Here is an 18,989-nt window from a genome sequence, read left to right on the forward strand (position 1 = left end):
CAGGTATGGGTGTATTTACTACTGAAGCAGTTTGCTTTGGAGAGTATAATTGTATGCTGATATGTGTGTGTGTGTGGTGTGTGTGTGTGTATGTGTTGTGTGTTGTGTGTTTTTGTTTTCACAAAAAAAAAGTGTGTTTTTTTGTCATATAATGAGATCTTCTGATGCTTGTAACTGGCTGACCTTGTAATATAAGCTTACATGGATTTCACCGCACATAAAAGAGTGTGTGTGTGTGTGTGTGTGTGTGTGTGAGGGGGGGGCGGGGGCACTGATACCGTGAGGATGCCATAGTAGCTAATAGCTACTGCTTGGGCTGTTTTTGGGTTCATCTAGGTGTACATACAGATGAAAAATGTATTTTATCAAGTGCACCTTGAGGAGTTTGTAATCCCTGCAGTGGACTCTTGAAGTCTCATCGACAAAACAACACCACATGTTCCGAACAGGCCTCAAATATCGAGAACTTTTATACAAAGGAGAGGAAAGTCATGCGGAGTATTTTGGAGCTACTTGTTTGCCTGGGCTGTCCGAGTATTTTTCTATGTTTGAGTGCAGCTCGAGATAAAGTTTACACTGAGAAAAAAGAACATAACACGGACTTCTGTTTTTTTTTCTTTGAAGGCATTCTAAGACCCATATGATAGCTGCTGAATGAAGACCAGAGCTTTACACTGGTTTGTGTTAGTCCACTCTGGTGCCTTTCTTTTATTCATTGCAAGAGTATGCTCTGCTACGTGGAATATTAGCAAGCCCCTAGCAATATCCAAAAGGAAACAAAACTAAGCGAGTCTCAGCGAAAACACTTTGTAACAAGGGCCCTTTCCTACAATCATGGAGTGACCAACTGATATAAAACGAAACGTTCTGTTGGAAGGGCCAAAGCAGAGACCCCGATGGTGTATTTTTTGGAATAAGTCAAAGGTAGATGTGAACATATGGGCATTTAAATGCGCAAATTAATAGCAAATTTTATAAAGGATGATGAACCAAGGTTAAGTAGGGACTACAATGATCAATCCTACCCTTTTGTTCCTCCCCAGCAACAGCTGAGTCGGTGGGAATCTCCCCTTTCGGGATGTCCACATTTCTAGGCCTCATATTAGGCTTCTTTTGTTTTTTAATATCTGTGCTTGCTTTCCTCTTCAATTATTGCTTTTAAAGTGTCTTGTTTTAGCCAAAACATCTCTCTCTCTCTCTCTCTCTCTCTCTCTCTCTCTCTCTCTCTCTCACACACACACACACGTTAAAGAATTCTCTCTCTCATGTATAAGCCATCTTTCCCCACCAAGTTTTCTGCATGTGTTTGATCCATGGGATTGATATATGATATACGCTATATTCGGCTGATAAGCTGATGGTTGAGTTAGCAACAACACATAATTTATGGATGGCATTTGGCCCCAAAAAAAGATGATATAGAAGATCTAGATGGTGTACATATTTTCCGAAAACCAAGGTGCTTTTTTAAACCATCCATGCTAGTATTTTGCTCCTTGAGAGTCTAAAAAAGTGGCACTACAAGTGGATCTCCTTGTGGTAGCATAGGATGATCGTCAATATCTTGCTTCCATAGTTGCATTCCTTCTTGTGGTTTCCATGTCTTCATTGTGGGGTTGCATAATAGGAATACCATCTTCAACCATACATACATACATATGTACGTATGTACGTATGTATGTATGTACACACACACACACACACATGTATATATATATATATATGTAGCGATTATCATTTTGTAGGAAATATATAAAATATTACAAAATAATATGTGTATCATGAGATTTGTTGTATCGTATAACATTCATTGCTCGAAATCAAAGACATCTCATAAACTATCAGACATCTTTGTTGACCATTTACATGGTGGATGACCTTTAGGGGCCTGCAATGGGAATCTTGCTTCCTCACCTTATGAAATGTTGATATGCCTTGGTGGATCCCAATGATTCATATGTCCATCCTGCACTAAAGCAATGAGAAAATACACAATTTGATCAAAGCCTTTTAAATTGAAGCATGTTGAACATTGTATCAACATTCTCATGTGTGTGGCTAAGGAAATAACGCTACCTTAGCCTAGAAAATGAGGCTTCTTATACTTGCAACACTAATCAAATCACATGTAGTTATAAACTCATTCTTGTTGACCATCTAGTTGCATTCACCATGTGATTCACAACATGGTATCAGAGCGAGGTTTGAGCATGAAAGTTGCTTGTATGTTATTGAACTACTCATGCACAATTGAAATTGTTGTACCTTGATTGACCTACATTTGAAGGCATGATTTTGGCCCTCTTGCCTTCGCCCACTATCTCTTACTGCTTGTCATTAACACCATCCTCATAGGACCTATGTCCACAGGGCTCAAATGCGTGCACCTATGTGTGTGATTGAGGTTCCATGATCAATTGTGAATGGATGCTGGTGGCAGTGTGAGCACTCGTGTGGTAGATCAAAAAATTTGAGAAAAGGCCAATCCATTTTTGCACCCTACAACAAGAACATTCTAGAGCTCGCATTCAATTGCTATATCCACTTTTTCTACTCTATCTGCTTGCCCCTATCATTTTCCATAGCAATCAAAGGTCATGCCAATTCTCCACTTCAGCCTCCATGTGGCCTAAATGCATGCTCCCCATCCAGCCACTTGACTCCCGTTGGTGCTTAGACTGGCACCGCACCTACCCACCACTTGACTCCCGTTGGTGCTTAGACTGGCACCGCACCAACAACTAGAAGAACATCAAAACATTTCAATTCAAAGCTCATGTGGTTGGTTCTTGTCACACAACATTATCTTGTTTTATGCCTTCCTCCTTTCCAATGTTGAGACGTTGTTGCTTGTTAAGAAATAGGAAAATTTTGTATTCTTTGCCACATGTGGGCCACACATCAAGAAGAAAGTCATAAATTGATTTGTATGCATCTTTAAGGGTAACCAATGTCATACCAAGACAATCTTCCATTATTTGCTCCTCTAATCCCAAAAATCCTAGACCTTTGACGGCGCAATTCTTGGTTTTCGTATAATGGAGCCGATTCTTTGCTCGTTGACATTGAACTAAACCTAGTGCCTCATCTTCCCTTAAACCACAAAGTACCTCAATGTGATGGAGAAAGAGATACTATTGTCCAATCAACAATGAGCGAGTGTAGGGACCATATCTTTGATAGTAGATCAAAGGAAGTGGTCTCTAAGATAGATGGATGCTCCATGCTAGATGGGGGCTCCACAGAATCATGTTGGAGTAGGTCTAAGGTTTTAGTTTCTTCCCTCTCTTCACTTTCTGGTAGAGGCTCTTCCATGTATATGGCAAAGTCATCTTTACAGAGAAGGAATTCAGCAGATCTAGGAGAGGGAGTGTGTATGGGTGAGGCCTATCCTTCTAAAGAAGGAAGATAATTGGATATCTTATCTTAAACCATTAATACAAGGAGTTTTATAAGGAGAGCTTAAGAAACCTAAATTTCTCCTTAGAATTACGAGGAAATTGTACAAAGACTCAAGGCCAATTGTCACTCAGCCACCTATGGTGGTGGAGCGTCGTCTTCACTATAATGGTGACGCGTCGTATCGGGTTGTGGGGAAAATCCGTATTGCATTGTAGAAATAAATACGGCCGGCATGGCCCGGTTGCCTGAACTCGCTTCCTTTGGTTGAACAGTGAATGGCATGCCATTTCATATTCAATTTTGGAATGTCTGTTCGCTTTTCCCGTGTAAGTTACTAAGTAGTGCTCCTTCGTGAGCACTGTGCAGCGCAGAAAAAGAAACGAAACGATTGGTTTGCCGTGCAAGCAGCGCAAATTGCAAGGAAGCGCAATGCACATTGCAACTTGCATCTGCTCGAGCTGCGAGCAATGTAGCGATGAAAGTCTAAAGACTCTATAGAAAAGCTCGAAAGACAGCAGAAGCTTCGATCGATTGATTTCTACGATTCTTTGCGTGGGCACTGGGCAATCCTGTAGGAGCAGTGAGCACCATGTGAATAGCCCACTCGCTGCTCTATCTTTTTCTATACAAATAGGGCCCTCGGTAGTTGGAGAACAGCAATAAAGCACTTCGGATTGTTTCTCGCACTCACACTTAAATACCAATTCCCGTTTGTTTTCCGCATTGAATGCGTCGAAAGCAGGAGACAGCTTCTGTTGCAGGAATAAATCAGTACACACCCACAACAGACTTCAATCCCGTGCATTTATATCAATCCTGTTCCATATCATTATTTTAGACATCTCAAAACTAACCTTGCATCTTCTCTTGTGCTAAGGGCCAGTGCATGCGGTGTAGGGACCTCTTTCCACTCAAGAGCAACTGGCCCAAACGAAAGGTGGAAGGCCTGTTTGGAGAGTTCCCACGGGAGAGGAGGGGGGAGGAAATGGCCGAGGGAGCCAAGTGGTGGCAGACTGTGTTTTCCCTGCCACGTAAGAAGGTTGTTATGGATATAGTGAACCAAACCAAATGGTTGGTTGCTAGCTGGCCTGATGAGGCTATAAGAGCTCGTCTTGAGAGCATTTTGCTTTAGTTGTAATCTGGTCATTTTGATTAATATATAAGTAGACCTATTTCAATTTTTTTTAAAAAAATTTGGTGGCAGACTGAGTCTATCTCTTTTTGTTAGATCGTTTGGGCCTCCTGGGTGCTGCTTGCATCGAAAGCTGTACCTCCAACCTCGAGCACAGCATCCATCCAATCTGCTGCCTCCTGCAAGTTCCACAGGCTCAAGGTGCAGGAGAAACACCCTCAAACAGGGTCAATCGCAGCAAGCCTCCATTTTTGCGTGTGAAAGAGGGTGTGGCGGTCTGGCAACCTCACAGTGATCGATGGCCCTGAGGAACACCTGGGTGTGACTTTCACCCCTACGTGGAAACAGGTCGGAGACAATGCTCAATCAATCCAAATGGTGTAGACAATGCACAATCAAGCCAAACAATCGTTTTGTTCACGTGCTTCAAATCCTGAACCAATCACAAGCATTTAATGCAACTCTGGGTTGGTTGAAATGGAGATGTGAGCACTTGCACGGAGCTTTGAATGAGAGAGCCACACAGTTTTGGTTGGCTCTCCCATCTCAATCTGGACCAGTTCTTGAGCCTTAAAGCCTCTGCAACCCAAGCCCAGTGCCAAAGCTGCAAGCTTGCTATTGGATGCTGAGAAAACGGTGCACTGGTGCTTGAAACGGCACCCTCCAAAATTAGTGGCGCTTCAACACTCCCTCAAAATCTGTGCAATGGTCCAAAAACCATTACCAGAGTCGCATTTTGGGCACTGCGTGCATTGGCTCTGAGGGTCAGTGCATACAGAGTCAAAAATTCGCAGCAACAAGCAGCAACTAGTACGACCCTGATGCTTGGATTGAATTCTCTCATGTGAACAAAATCGCGAGCGTTGTTGGCCATCTAATGAGCTCTATCTTGGCTGCAGAGTTCTCTGTGTGCCCATTTCTTACTAGCTGGGCAAATGCAAGAACCAGAGTCAAAGCTCTGGAGCCTAAGGTCAGAGCCAGATGGTACGCTTCTATTAGATAAAAGAGAAATCACGCATCGATGTTGAAATCTGCACCCTCTAGAAATGAGGTGGGAGTTTGAGCTCCAGTGGTGCTCCAAAGCTGCATCGATATCGGTGTTGATTTTGAAAACCCACCACTAGCGTCCCATTATTGGGATTGTGTGCACAGAACCTAAGAGTAAGACTAACCGTTGCACAAGAAAGAACCCCCTACCCAAGAAGCACACTAAGTAATAGCTCCCTGGAAGCTCACTTTCGAAGACCATGAACTCTTTGAATTCATAGGAGGGAATACGCCAACTCCAACTCCAGGTGGATCTCTTAGATCCTTCTAGTTTCAACCTGGCAGCTTCCGCCTATAAAATCTCCTGGTTCGTGGATCAAGCCTGATGGCTAAATTCAATATAGGTCACTAATGGCACATCCCTCTCCTCGGTGACACCGTGGGATTTCCCTCTACCCTCATGACCACCTGGCCGTATGTCAGAGCGATGGTTTTGCTCGCTATTTGGGAGGTGAGGAACAAAAATGCCTTTCGTCACAAAATTCAGCTGGGATTTAGAGACTCTGCGATTGTAGCAGTTGCCAAAGTTCTTCTACAAGATCTCAACCACATCTTGGATAGTTCCTGCCCAATAATTAGTCAAGCCTTGTTTTCCATTGAGGTAAACCTTTGGTGGGGTCGCTGCATGCAGTGTAGCCCAAGGCATTCTGCCCTTTAAGGCCAACTTTTGTATAACTTCTACATTTTGCTAAGGTTGACCACCCTCGTCATACAATCGGCCTGTTTTTTTTTTTTTAAGAGTAAGACTCGCTAACGGTATCATGAATCGAGAAGCTGTTTGGAAACAAGAAAAAAAAAAGACTAAGCCTAACTCAGCACTTAAATCTATTGAGACATTGGACTTCATTTGACTTCCAATAATTTTTTAAGGGCAGCAATCATAATTTACCATAAGCTTCATTTTGATGCCTAAGCCTACCTTAAAAACTTTGATGCTTATGTATGTATATCTAATCTATAAGATGTACATATCTAGACTATAGCATTTACATAACATGAGGGATATATGACCTAATATCTCAGGACCTATACAACCTAGCTAATACTAGTGTTATTTGTATTAGGAATTAGTAAGTCTATAAATTGTAATCAATAATATATGAGGGCTAGGGATGGTTTAGCCAAGAAAGAGAGAGAGAGAGAGAGAGAGAGAGAGAGTGGGTTTTCATGGATGTCAAATTTGATGCTTTCTTCTTGAAACTTTTTATCAACCATGTTTGGATCATTAAGAACATCTGCTAGCATATAATGCAACTTGAAGGTTATGGCTTCGTTTTACCATGCCAGGGCATCACCTTTCTAAAAATTGAGAATAGTTGGCATAAGTCTAGTGAGCCTTGTCATGACATCTCTCCTAGCAAGCCATCACACTTGCACATCATCCATACTCGTGGCAGTGAGAAGACTTTGAAAGGAATTATGCCTAGTTTTGATGCATGTATCCATGAATAGATAGTATTAGCAATTTTATCAATGTATGATAATCTCTTGATGCATCCATGGCTACTAAAGTCTCCCAACCTAGTATGCAATGTACATTGAGAAGATGAATGATCTCTCGCTACAACTTTGTAACAAAGGCCATCATGGCATCCAACCATTACACTAGCACCATGAATTGCTATTCCAACTAGAAGTTGGGGAGACATATTCATTTCATGTGTTAGTGTAAACATGGTTCGAGTGCATCCATCTTCCACAACTAGAAGCCTCACAAACTCTATAGCATGTGCCTTTTTCGGCTTTAAAAAGATAGCCATGTAAACAATGAGTTGCTTCTTATAACTGCTATAAATGTTCTTATCTAACATCAATGACCTTCTGTCCCTTTCAAACTAGGGAAGCACAACATTGCTTCCATGCCATAATCAAGCCAACAATTAGATCAAAGCCATGAATTTTAAGCAAAAATAGAGAACAAAGCTTATCGTACCACGGTAGGCATCTCCATGAACCCAGTGCCATGGCCAATAAACCATCTAATAAGTTCCACCCACAAAACTTTGGCTACAGACAGTCTAAAAAACAATATTCCTGAGAGCAAGATCAGATAACCCAAGACCTCCTTGGAGCTTTGGTCCCTTTAAAGCTTTCCAGGAGATATAATGCATTCTTCTTGGCCTAAAGGGGTATGGCAGGACTGTAAATTGGGACAGGCCAGCTTCCTATTTTGGAAGCCGCTCCAACTATGGCTACCGGTGAGAGGAAAGTTGGCCAAGTAGCTCGCAATAAATTTTATGTGCCTGATGTGTGGTAGAGCTGTGGAGTCTGTTAAGCATTTGTTTTGGACCTACATTGAAGTGAGAGGAGTTTGAACTAAGATGGAAAAGAATTGGGGTTGATCCTTCATCCTACTTGAGGATACGGTTGGGTTACTATCAACCTTGGTGATTTGTTTCCATATATAAGAGCAGATGTGGCTCTGTCCGTATCGAATCTCAGAAACCAGAAAGCTTTCCTTAGCTCACATTTTGGTAGAGTATCATTTGTGTAGCGGGAGGTGATAGCAAGGGTGGAGGTTTATTTGCAGGACTTTGGGGGGCTCCTCTAGAAATCTGATGATCTTGACTTCCCATTTGAGGGATTTGGCTTTATGTTTAACTCATTCATATCTACATAGGCCTTGTTACCCTATCTGGCCACTTTTTGTAAGGGGTCCGTATGGGATCTGACCCCCCCCCTTTTTGTCTTCGACCAAAAAAGCCAGCCACTTTTGCATCCTTGAAGAAATTAAACCTATTTTCCTTACCTCCCATCACCACCTCCTTAATAAGTTTCAATAGACTACGTTTGTGTGGCTGTGGTATTTGAACTTTATCACATATCTTTTCCTCACGTGCCCTTTTCTACGGTTAACGTCCAGCATATCTTCCTCTCACAACACTTCATTGTTTGGCGGCACCGTTGACTCAACTTGGGAAGCCCACTCACCCAACCCCGAGCTCCTACAATTTCGTCATCCATTTCTTCTTAAACTTTCATGTGGCCTCTCTCTTTTTTCTTTTTTTGAGAGCTCTATGTTTGAGTTATAGTGAATCTCATTTACCCCAATAGATCCATACATATCTTATAGCATCCTTTTCGTTCTCACTTTCTTCATTGATCTCTGCATTTTTTGATGTAGATATGTCAAAAGTTCATGCATAGTTTGTTGACTCAGAATAGAAGATTGTCAAGACATAGCTGTGCTAAACATATCAAGCATTATTCTTTGATGACTCATAGTCAAGTGATGTTCCTTGATTTGAAAATTAATATTTTGAATGGTTTTCATAGTCTCATGTTCTCTACTCCTTGTAATGCATATTAATAAACAAGTGAGATACTGTGAAATACTTGGGGGTTGAACTGTGAATATATGCTTATGGGAATAGCATGATCCAAATTACAGCAATCTTGCTAGCTATTTGATATGCACAAATCATTCCATTAGGAAAAGGGCTAGGTGAATCATTATCACTATCAGCCAATATAAGTTTAGACTAGAGTGTTAATGCATGCTTTTGACATTTCTCTTAAAAGACATTATACATCTCAATGCTCACCTTTTCTTTTGTGTATTGTTTTGCACAAAAAACTGCCCTATGCCGCCTTATCAAAATACCATGTCATCACCTTGAGTCCTTACTAGACTTATCTACTTCTACATGCCACTAGGGTGTCTAACACAATCTCACTAGGTCCTTATGTGTAGAATTGGAGTTTCAAAGCCTTTTGGCTCTGTGTTAAAACTTTAGAACTAGAGTTTGGGATTACTAAATCTTCCTGAAGCTCAGGCTTGAGACTTGCGGCCTTACATGATGTATTATAAGAGGGTTGTATTCCTAGATGTACCACAACAAAGGCCAAGGTTAGCAATACAATTGCGGTGGGGGTTAGTGCCTTAGCCCTAGCCTTTCATGATTGATTAGAGGAGGCGGCAAGTTGGCAGTGGTGATAGATTAGAGGCTCAGGACATTGTCACGATAGAGCCTAATAATAGAAAGGACCAAGGTCACAAATATGTTGTAGGACCTAAGCTGGTTAAACCAGTGAGGGCCTTAGATCTCTGTCATTGCCATGGAAGTTGGATTGGCATAAAGAAAAAGCAACGATATGGGTATTGTGAGCGCATTGGGCGATAGCACCTTTGATCCAATGAACTACTTGGCATCTTATATTGCCTTATCACTTGACTCAAGCCTAGGATCCCCGTCCTAAGCAGTATGCCACCTCTTTTTTTATTAAGACTTGATTCTTGAAGGCGAAGCATGTAGTTAACTAGCTTGGCACTTACTACTTGTAGATTGTGTAGAGCCTAGATGCCAACTTTAGGGAGGAGTGATCACCTAAAATGATGTGGAGAGTTAGTGGAAATGTGGTGTAGTGTGGTCTAGTCTGATTGGCCTAAGTGGAAATGCTAGAAGCAAATACAAAGTCTAGGAGTCTAGAGGAAGAGTGGATTATGCCATTATGGGAGAAGGCAGAAGGTAACACCAAGGCCCAACCCCCAAGCAATCCTAACTTCCAAGTCTTAGGCTCAAGGCACATTATATAGTGCACACACAAGTCTGCAGATTGGGCGAGGAGGGTAGCAAGAGAGGTAGCAAGAATTAGGATTGGATTCGAATTTTAATTGGGAAATGGGAAATGGGACTGTCACCTATGGGCATGGTACAAGTAGTCCACGGTGGGCCATTCACACAACTATTACATCTATAGAAAGAAATTACTTCTGTGATAGCTTCTCAAACAATACATATCTTGCTATTAAGTTCATTCCTACATCAATTGATGGGACCTTCTATCACCAAATTAACTAAGGAAATGTGACCATGCATGAGCTACAATATGCTTAAACTCCATGCAAGGATAGTAAGGGTAATGCATTGAATACTGGAGGAGTGGACTTAGCTAGTTGCATTGCTATTACTAAAGAGTTTACTTAGAAAGTCATTGACCACTTTGTTTAATGCAATCAGACTTTTTTAGTCCTTAGCACTATTCACAAGATACCTTGATGTCAAAAACATGGTTACAAAATATAATCAACAAGTTCATTGGTCATATTATAGAGCTTTACATATTTTTTTATACATTTAATACAAATTGTGAAGTCTTGTTAATGAAGGAGCTTGGAGAGTGTTATGATCTATCTTAAATTGGTCAGCAACATTTCCTAATATTGCACGTTTATGGCAAGTTGTCATCGTTCTTCCAAGACGTTCAGCAGATGTGAACAAGGGTTTTCTAACAAAACTTAATCAAGAATTGCCCATAACATCTTTGAAAATGATCTTGGTTTCTATGAGAGTCTCTTTAATTGACACCCTAGATGTTTGAAGTGTTGCTCAGACAATTGTAAAAAGGATGAGATTCTGAAGGAAAGAAGAATCATGGATTTGTAGCTCTTTTTGGAAATTTATTCTTTTTGCCTCCCCAACACAATTAAGTTTTATCATAGATTTGTTGTTTTAGATGAAACCAAATCCATTTTCCCTCCATGAGGTTGTAAGAATTCTTTTTGCTTGAGAATATATGGCTTTCTTTGTGTGAATGAATCTCTCATTATTAATAAAATAAGTATGTTTGTTATAAATGCTAAAAATTATAAAGGTCTCCTTATTATTGATGAAGTATCTCTTTATTATCCATGTTTTTAAATATAATATTATTAATGTCTCATTTTTTTCCCTTTTTTCTTTTTCTTTTTTGTTGAAACAAACCGATTGTATTCACGAGAGTGTGGTCAGCCCTAATAAAGACCTTTACAAAAATTAGCTCAAAAGGGCATGTAGCCCTAAGCCTACAGTGCAAGAAGTCTAAATCACCCCACATTCAACCAAGCTTCCACCTCCACTAAGCTCTTACTAGCTAGAGAATAATTTATGCTTACTAGCCAACCAAAGTCACGCAAGTTCGCCCTTACACCGCTAATGATCTTTGACTCCCTCCATCCCAAAGCAACTTGAGAACCAAATACACATTAATTTCGCACTTCCCACACTACAAGCATAATAGTTGCATGCAAATATGACCAGCAAGCCGCTAAAGTTGATGGCAACCCATACACATCCCCTGTAAGCACCAACAGCCACCTAGCTCCAATACTGAACCTAAACATCAATCTTGCTTTCCTTACTGCTCCCTCCAACTTCCTCCACACCTCCCTGGTAATTGGGCATGACGTGACGCACACTTTCGAATGCTTTACCACTCAGAGGGCAAACTGGGCTCATCTCCATGTACTTTGACAACTTGCCCCTTACAGCCAGTAACCACTAATGTACCACCTTCCATAACAAAAAGCTCGCTCTTCCTATGCCGCACTATTTCCAAATTGCATGAACTTTGTTCTTCCACCACTTCTAAGTTATTCTCATCACCCATTTCTGATTGAGGTCGTTAATGGCCAAGAATCCTCTTGCTAGCTTATGATAGAATATTTTGGCCAAGACCTTGGCGAGAGCTGTCTTACCAACAAGTATCCAATTTGTACCTTTGTCCGCTTCCATTTTTACTATATTCAAGGGCCAATTTTGTGGAATTCTCTCCACAAGAGCATAGATCAAAGCTCTCTCTATCAAAATCTGAATTTGGTGCTCATGACATCTATCGATATCTAATCGGCCTTGTTGTTATCCCACAAATCCTATCCAACAGAGTTTTGACACTTTCTTGCTCCTCTATTACACAGGCAATCATATCATCGACGAACATCTACACCTTCAATTGATTACCAGAGGGAAGGAGTATTCCTTTCATCTTACCTGCATTCAATTCCTTCTTGATACCTTGTATTATTGGGATTGTACTATCGCAAACAAAAGAGGGGCAATCGGACACCCTTGTCGCAAAGAACGCTTGAGAGAGAACCTACCTACAGCCCCCCCATTCAAGCAAAGCACAGCAGAAGTATTGCCAAATAGCACAATTACTCTTTGAATAAATCCCACCCCAAATCCTAGTCTCTCAAGTATAGACACGACGAAATCCCATCTTATACGATCGTCAGCCTTATCTCAATCAAGGCCAAACACCAAAATGTGCTGACCTACGACGCTAGCGAAATCTACATTGGAGGTAACATTTAGGGTATTTTCATAAATATCCCGACCTTTAACAAATTTTTTATGCTGCTGAAACTTGCCTGCAAAGCTCCCTTACCCGCATTGTCATAGCTTTTGCCACCACCTTGTAAGAGGTGTTCAACATCGTTATAGGTTGCCAATTTTACCCGCATCGTCATAGCTTTTGCCACCACCTTGTAAGAGGTGTTCAACATCGTTATAGGTCGCCAATTGCCTTTTCAGGAACAATTTCATCAAGCCCACATTCACACTCAATTTTCTTGCAAGAATGTGGCGATTGTAGTTGAACATGTTGTACAAGATGCAGATTGGAATACTTGCAAGACCTGACTATTGACTTGGAGCCAAGAGTTGATGCATTTCACCAAAGCTTGCTAGCGAGACCATACACCATATAAGAACTTAAAGAGACACTTGATGAACTAGAAGTCTCTGGGCCCGTAGATGGGCTAACAACAAGCCTCTTTGGGCAAAGACTTGATTGAAATGACCAAGGGCCCAAATGGGCTAACAACAAGCCTCTTTGGGCAAAGACTTGGTTGAAATGACCAATGAGGTGAAGAGAGGGATCATTTTCGAAATGTTAACGTCTCTTTATATTGATGGCTTAGGCTCATGAAAAGTCCTTGGGACAAGTTTTTCACACAAACACCTGTCCACCCGTTTGTGGAAAGACGTAGTTGTATGTGAATTAGGCCTTACGTGTATGTGGGTACAAAAACGTTCATTGAATTTTGAATGAAGCATAAAGGTGTGCAACACAGGCCCAGAATTGAGCTGAATTTTGAGAAATTGATCAGGATTCATAAGAAACGCAACCCAAATTGTGTGGCAGAGGCCCAAATTGTACAGCAGAGGCGTAATGTTTGAGCTGAATTTTGAGAAATTGATCAGTATTCTGAATCAAATTGGGGGTCCTGTTTGTTGGTTTCACGGACACGATCGAAGTTATAGCTCCTCCACACATTGATGCGATTCGTGTGCTGCGCTCATGTGTGTTGGAAGTTGGAACTGTCAACCGTTTGGGTTCCCCGTGGTCAGCTGTAAAGCTGCAATGGAGAATAATGTTGAACGCTTTTGCCCAGTCGGTTGGGCGAAAGTTCGTCAAGTCATGCAACACATGTTTCTTTGGCAAAATATTGACATTTCTTCATTCGGCGTTGTTGCCAACAATTTCTCGAATACAATATAAGGGAGAAAGACGCACGATCCGTGTCCGTCACCAAAGAATGATGACTTCGTCACAATATGAAACGAAAAGGCAAAGGTTACGGTCCCAAAGTAATAAATATCCCAAAAAATTAGTCGGAGGGAATGGGCAGAAAGTAAACTATCAATCCCGTGATTCTCGGGGATTCTGAAGGCTCTCTTGCACTGGGATCAAGTGTAAGACCACGCACAATTACAAAAATTACGGTCTACAAACTGTAACGGCTGCAGCAAGACACAAGGCATGTCGGACGGCGACTATAATGAGAAGAATGTTCTTGCAGTCGAATACCTGAACGAGTGCAGATCCAAATGAAAAACATGGGAAGAGTTTAAAAGGCCGATTTTGAGGAGAGAATGTCCGTGCAGATCGCAGCCAAACATGAGTCAAGCAGAGAGTTTAGGAATGGATGTTCTGCGAATCAATTGCCATTCTTTGCTTGAAGAGAGCACTGCTGCGTTGTTACATCAAGATGATAAATTAGAGACAACGTCTCAAGTAGAAATGCCATTTCACAGGCTCAACCCAACAACAATCAAGAGCATCAGCCACCCAGCACTCAGAAAGACCATCCATGCAACGATCTGTAAACATGATTCAAGTACCAGCAGCATATAGATCGACCAATGCTGGAGGAAACACCTATAGCTGAAAAGCCAAAAACTCTGTATTTCACCGTATGTAAACCGAGGATGGGGATATATGATACATGTATAAGCAGCAGTGCTTAAGACAAATCTCTAATGCATGCTAAGAAGCTAAGTAACTAAACAGTTCTCTGCTAACGTGCCCTGTACAACGACGAACGTCATCGGAAATCTGAGCTCTTATGAGACTAATACTCGAATGCTCATCTAATGCAATGTACTCATTGCCGTTTATACAACCGATCGATGCCCATTCTCATTCCTGTGAGCTCCGCCTACGGTAGCACCTTGCAATTTCGTCTTAGATGTCCGACTCTTCCCGCACAGAACGATCCAAGATGCAATCTCGAAGATGATCGTGATTCCAGCTAACGCTCCCAGAACTCCTATGTAGGCGTGGCGCCATTTCGCTGCCGGAACCAGAATGTCGAATCCGAAGAAAATGTTCAAGATACCCAATGTGACGATGCAGAGACCGAGCGTGTAATGGTAGAGGTTCCAGGCTTTTCGAATCTTGTGTTCCTTCTTGGGTCGCAGCAGGATAGCCATCACCTGAAGCAAGAAAAAACCAGATCAGCTCTTCTGAAGACAGGAGATCAATTGACATAGATATATTCCGTCTGGCTACAAATCAAATCGAGGTACAGGCGAAATTGATGATCAGAGCAACAAGATTGCGGGGAGCTGCGGACTTACTTGCAAGGTTGCTATCGCGAACAGGACGATTCCTACGATCCTGTGCTTACGATACACAATCCCGACAGAGTAGCTCCCCAATTTGAGGCCTGTTGCCCATCCAGCAACACCAAGTGTATACCCTGCAGTCTGAATGAACACATGTACATAGAACCATCCTGGATCTGTGAGAGGCCGAAGGTAGCGGGCGGCTAGGACTCCAACCGGCAGCAGTATCCCCCAGCCGACAGTGTTGAGCACGGCGTGCCTCTGTTTCAAACAGCAAAAAGTGTTTACACTTCAGACACTGCAACGAGAAAAGAGAACAGAACTAATCTGAAACATCCACCCAGAAACCTTGATAATACGACTCCTAAAGCTCTGTAACAATGTGATCAAGGACGACAATTGAAAGCTAGTGTCCCGCGGCGAAAATTCTACCTCGGAAGAAGCATGTTTCAAGCAATGCTGATTTGTGCATTCAGATGGAATCTATGAAACTTAATACAGAGAACTGGAGCAGAACATCTTACGTTCTTCAATATCTGATGAGGGGGCTGGACAGTGGTCGATGTGACAATTCCGGAGGAAATGTTGATTGTTCTAAAAGTTGAGAGATCCGCGGTAGTCGCCGGATGTGGTCCGGGCTGGAAGTTGCTAACGGTAGAACCTCTGTTCCAGACAAGATTCAGCACCGTCTGCTTCGGCTGGAGCTTGAGGGTGACGAAGATGGCAACGCTGGTGCCTGAAATCTGCACCTGTTTATCAAGGACCTCGAGGGCAATGGGAGTACACTTGAGGGGAGAACCTTGAGCGGTAGCAGCTGTGACATTGTAAGTGAGGACGGTACTCCCGTTGGAAGCGGGGAAGGCGATGAGGGCCTGGGTGCCGATCATTTGGGGGGAGGAGCCGAGGTTGATGCCCCATCCAACCCAGCCAGAGGAGGAGATGGCAACACCAGAGAAGAGCACATCCAGGGTGTTGTTCTGGGAGTCGAGGGACCAAGCGAGGGAGGCCTGCTGGATGGAGAGGGAGAGGCAGTTGGAGAAGGATTTCTGGGTGTTGAGAAAGGTGGGAGTTTTGGAGCAAGACTGGGCGTGGAGAGAGGAGGAGAAGGTGAGCAGAAGGAGGGGGAGGAGGAGGAGGAAAGAGGGAGCCATAGCTATGGCGGGAGAGAGCTTATTTGCCATGGATGGGTCTTTAGCTATGGCGACTGCTGCTGCTTGTGCTGTTTTTCTTTGTCTTCGTCCGAGTTGAGCTGATTCTGCAGATCAAAACAGTTGAGCTTCTTCACAAGAAGAAATGGCTGAGCTTGCTGCGATTGCTTAAGAAGAAATGGCTGTGCTTGCTGCTGTTGCTTCTTCTTCTTGGCTATGGCGGGAGAGAGCTATCGGTAAGAGAGCTTCTTCTCCTTCTTCTTCTTCTTCTTCTGTTCTTCCTCCTCTTCTTTCTACCTTGCTTGCTTGCTTCTTTACAGATCAGCCTACTGGGCTTTTGCTGCTGCTGCTACTTCTTCGTCTTCCTCCTTCTTCAGTTCGCTTTTGCTGCTGCTGCTGCTGCTTCTTACTCTTCTCCTTCAGTTCGCTTTTGTGAGTGCTGACATGAAATGATGAGGTGATGTTGCTGCTGAAAGGCGAAATGGGCGATGGAAAGAACGCGTGAGGAGTGTGGATGCAGGTCGAGAAAGCAAAAGGGGTGCTTTTACGTGGCACACCGAGCTCCTGTTGAAATCGAGCAGAACAGAACTCTTTCAATTGTTGAAACTCAAGAAGAACAGAACCCTGTTGGAAATGAAGCAATTCTTGAACTGAACGAGCAGAGTACTTGCAAAGGAGGAGGTCATCAATCTGCCATGTCTCGCTGCTCTTCTTCTAATCAGCTACACCCACAAGCTCCTCTTGTGTTGATAGATGATTGTGAATGAGAAGGTGATCCTTAAATAGGGGAAACTCTATAAGAGAATCGGTAATCTTTAAATAGATAAAAGTACACTAAAATAGAGGACTAACAGTATTGTTGCTACTGCTATTGTTGCTCCTGCTATTGTTGCTACTGCCTCCGCCACAATTGGTCCCTCCCCCTAAAAGTAAACCCCCGCCGCCAAACTTAGCCGCTCCCTTCTCACCTACCCCCGGCTCGCTTCCCCCTTACGCTCTACCGCAATTTCATTGGTTAATTATAGTAGTAGACTCCTCCCAGTCAATTTGGCCTTTTGACCTTTCTTATCACCTCTTTTTGAAGTCAAATAGCTTTTTGACCCTTGTAGGTAGTTAGATCATGGTCAATTTAGCTTAGACTAGGGTTCATTTTCTAGGCCCATAATATTTATGACTCTTTAAAGGCTCCTGTAATAGTACTCTTGTGCACCCATTTCTCATTGAAGCTACTCCTCTTGGTGCCTACTCTTGTGCACCCATTTCTCATTGAAGTTACCCACTTCTCTTTTGTGCACCTCACAAATGCATTTGTGGAACTCCCTTGTATAAAATTTGAGACTAGCAAGAACCTTGCACCCACTTCTCGTAACTATCGCGAAAATCCACAAAGTATATATTATCCCATTAGCCATCACTTAGTGGTAGTAACGATCGCGAAAATCCACAAAGCATATATTATCCCATTAGCCATCATTCCAATGTGACCATCTGGTGATTGTAAGGTGTGCTGGTCTCACCTCAACACAAAGGGGTGGGTTCTTGGAAGCTCCGTATTTGGCGTAGCATACATCCTTGAATGTCAATATGAATGCGAATGTGTGCATATCAACCACACGTCATTCTATATGAATGTGTGGGCATATAAACTATTCACATCATTCAATGTGAATGTGTGGACATGTAAACCATGTAGGTGAGGCGTGTGATGGTAAGTGGTGTTGTTGAGTGCCTTATTTTAAAAACAAAATCAATCATATGATGTGATATACGATGATATTCTTTTTGTGTCTGCTCTTATTCATAAGCATGTTCAATACACTAACACTCAAAAAATATAATTCTTAATGAGTTCCAAGATGAACCATGAGAGGGGCTAGCTTGCATCTCCCTTTAAATGGCTTTTCAAGGGAAAACAAAATTTAATCAAATAGATGTCGTATGGAGAAGATTGAATTAAGCTTACTTTAAATTTGTTGTGTGTTCTTAAGTTTTCTTTTCAATATAAACTGAACATATGGAGAAGATAGAATTAGGCCTACTTTGAATTTGGTGTGTGCTCTTAAGTTTGTTTTTCAATGTAGACCAAACATGCCACTTGAGTGCAAGCTATGTGCAGTGACACTCTACCTCGTAAGCTAAAGTAGTCTTGGTTGTTGGTATTGGCATTGTCTCATGAATGAATACGATGATATGTCTAATAGACTTTCGTTTTAATTTTTACAAGCATACTAAGGGAGCATTTCCAAGGCTTGTTAAGAATATAAGACTTGTGTTGCATTGTTGGGGACCAATACCCAAAGTGATCATCATAGTTCACTGCTATCATAGTAGCATGCTCTTGTACTCGAGACATTCCTTGTGCATCAATCTACTGTAGCAGCATCCTTGGTGATAACCTCCTCAAATAACGAGCTTCATTCCACATAACATCTACCCCTTTGCTATCCTCTAGGTGACTCACGTTACTTTGAAGCTATCCATGTATGCAAATGCAAAGAGAATTCTTTGGGAAAAGAGATGATAGATTAGATTGATGCATGAGAATGTCTCAAGTGTGATTGGCAAAAAAGGGGATAGAGTAGTTTCTTGCATGAGGGAATGTCTTTAGTATGAAAAGAATCATTGGGCAAAAGCCTATTGGTAAAAAGA

At 42.1% G+C, this 18,989-nt stretch overlaps 1 protein-coding gene across 1 annotated transcript; it reads right to left on the reverse strand.

Moving 5' to 3' along the window:
• Positions 1-14,510: 14,510 nt before the first annotated feature.
• LOC147882844 (cytochrome b561 and DOMON domain-containing protein At2g04850-like) lies at positions 14,511-17,057 on the reverse strand. The gene is made up of 3 exons (XM_087400970.1): positions 15,717-17,057; positions 15,205-15,453; positions 14,511-15,060 (listed from the first exon to the last, which is right to left on the reverse strand). Exons 1-3 carry the CDS (start codon positions 16,371-16,373, stop codon positions 14,740-14,742), a joined length of 1,227 nt encoding a protein of 408 aa, XP_087257096.1. The 5' UTR covers positions 16,374-17,057; the 3' UTR covers positions 14,511-14,739.
• Positions 17,058-18,989: the final 1,932 nt, after the last annotated feature.

The sequence above is a fragment of the Dipteris shenzhenensis genome, chromosome 29, assembly GCF_047967505.1.
Source record: "Dipteris shenzhenensis isolate YYH24624 ecotype China chromosome 29, Dip_SZ_1.0, whole genome shotgun sequence".
NCBI classification, from domain to species: Eukaryota; Viridiplantae; Streptophyta; class Polypodiopsida; order Gleicheniales; family Dipteridaceae; genus Dipteris; species Dipteris shenzhenensis.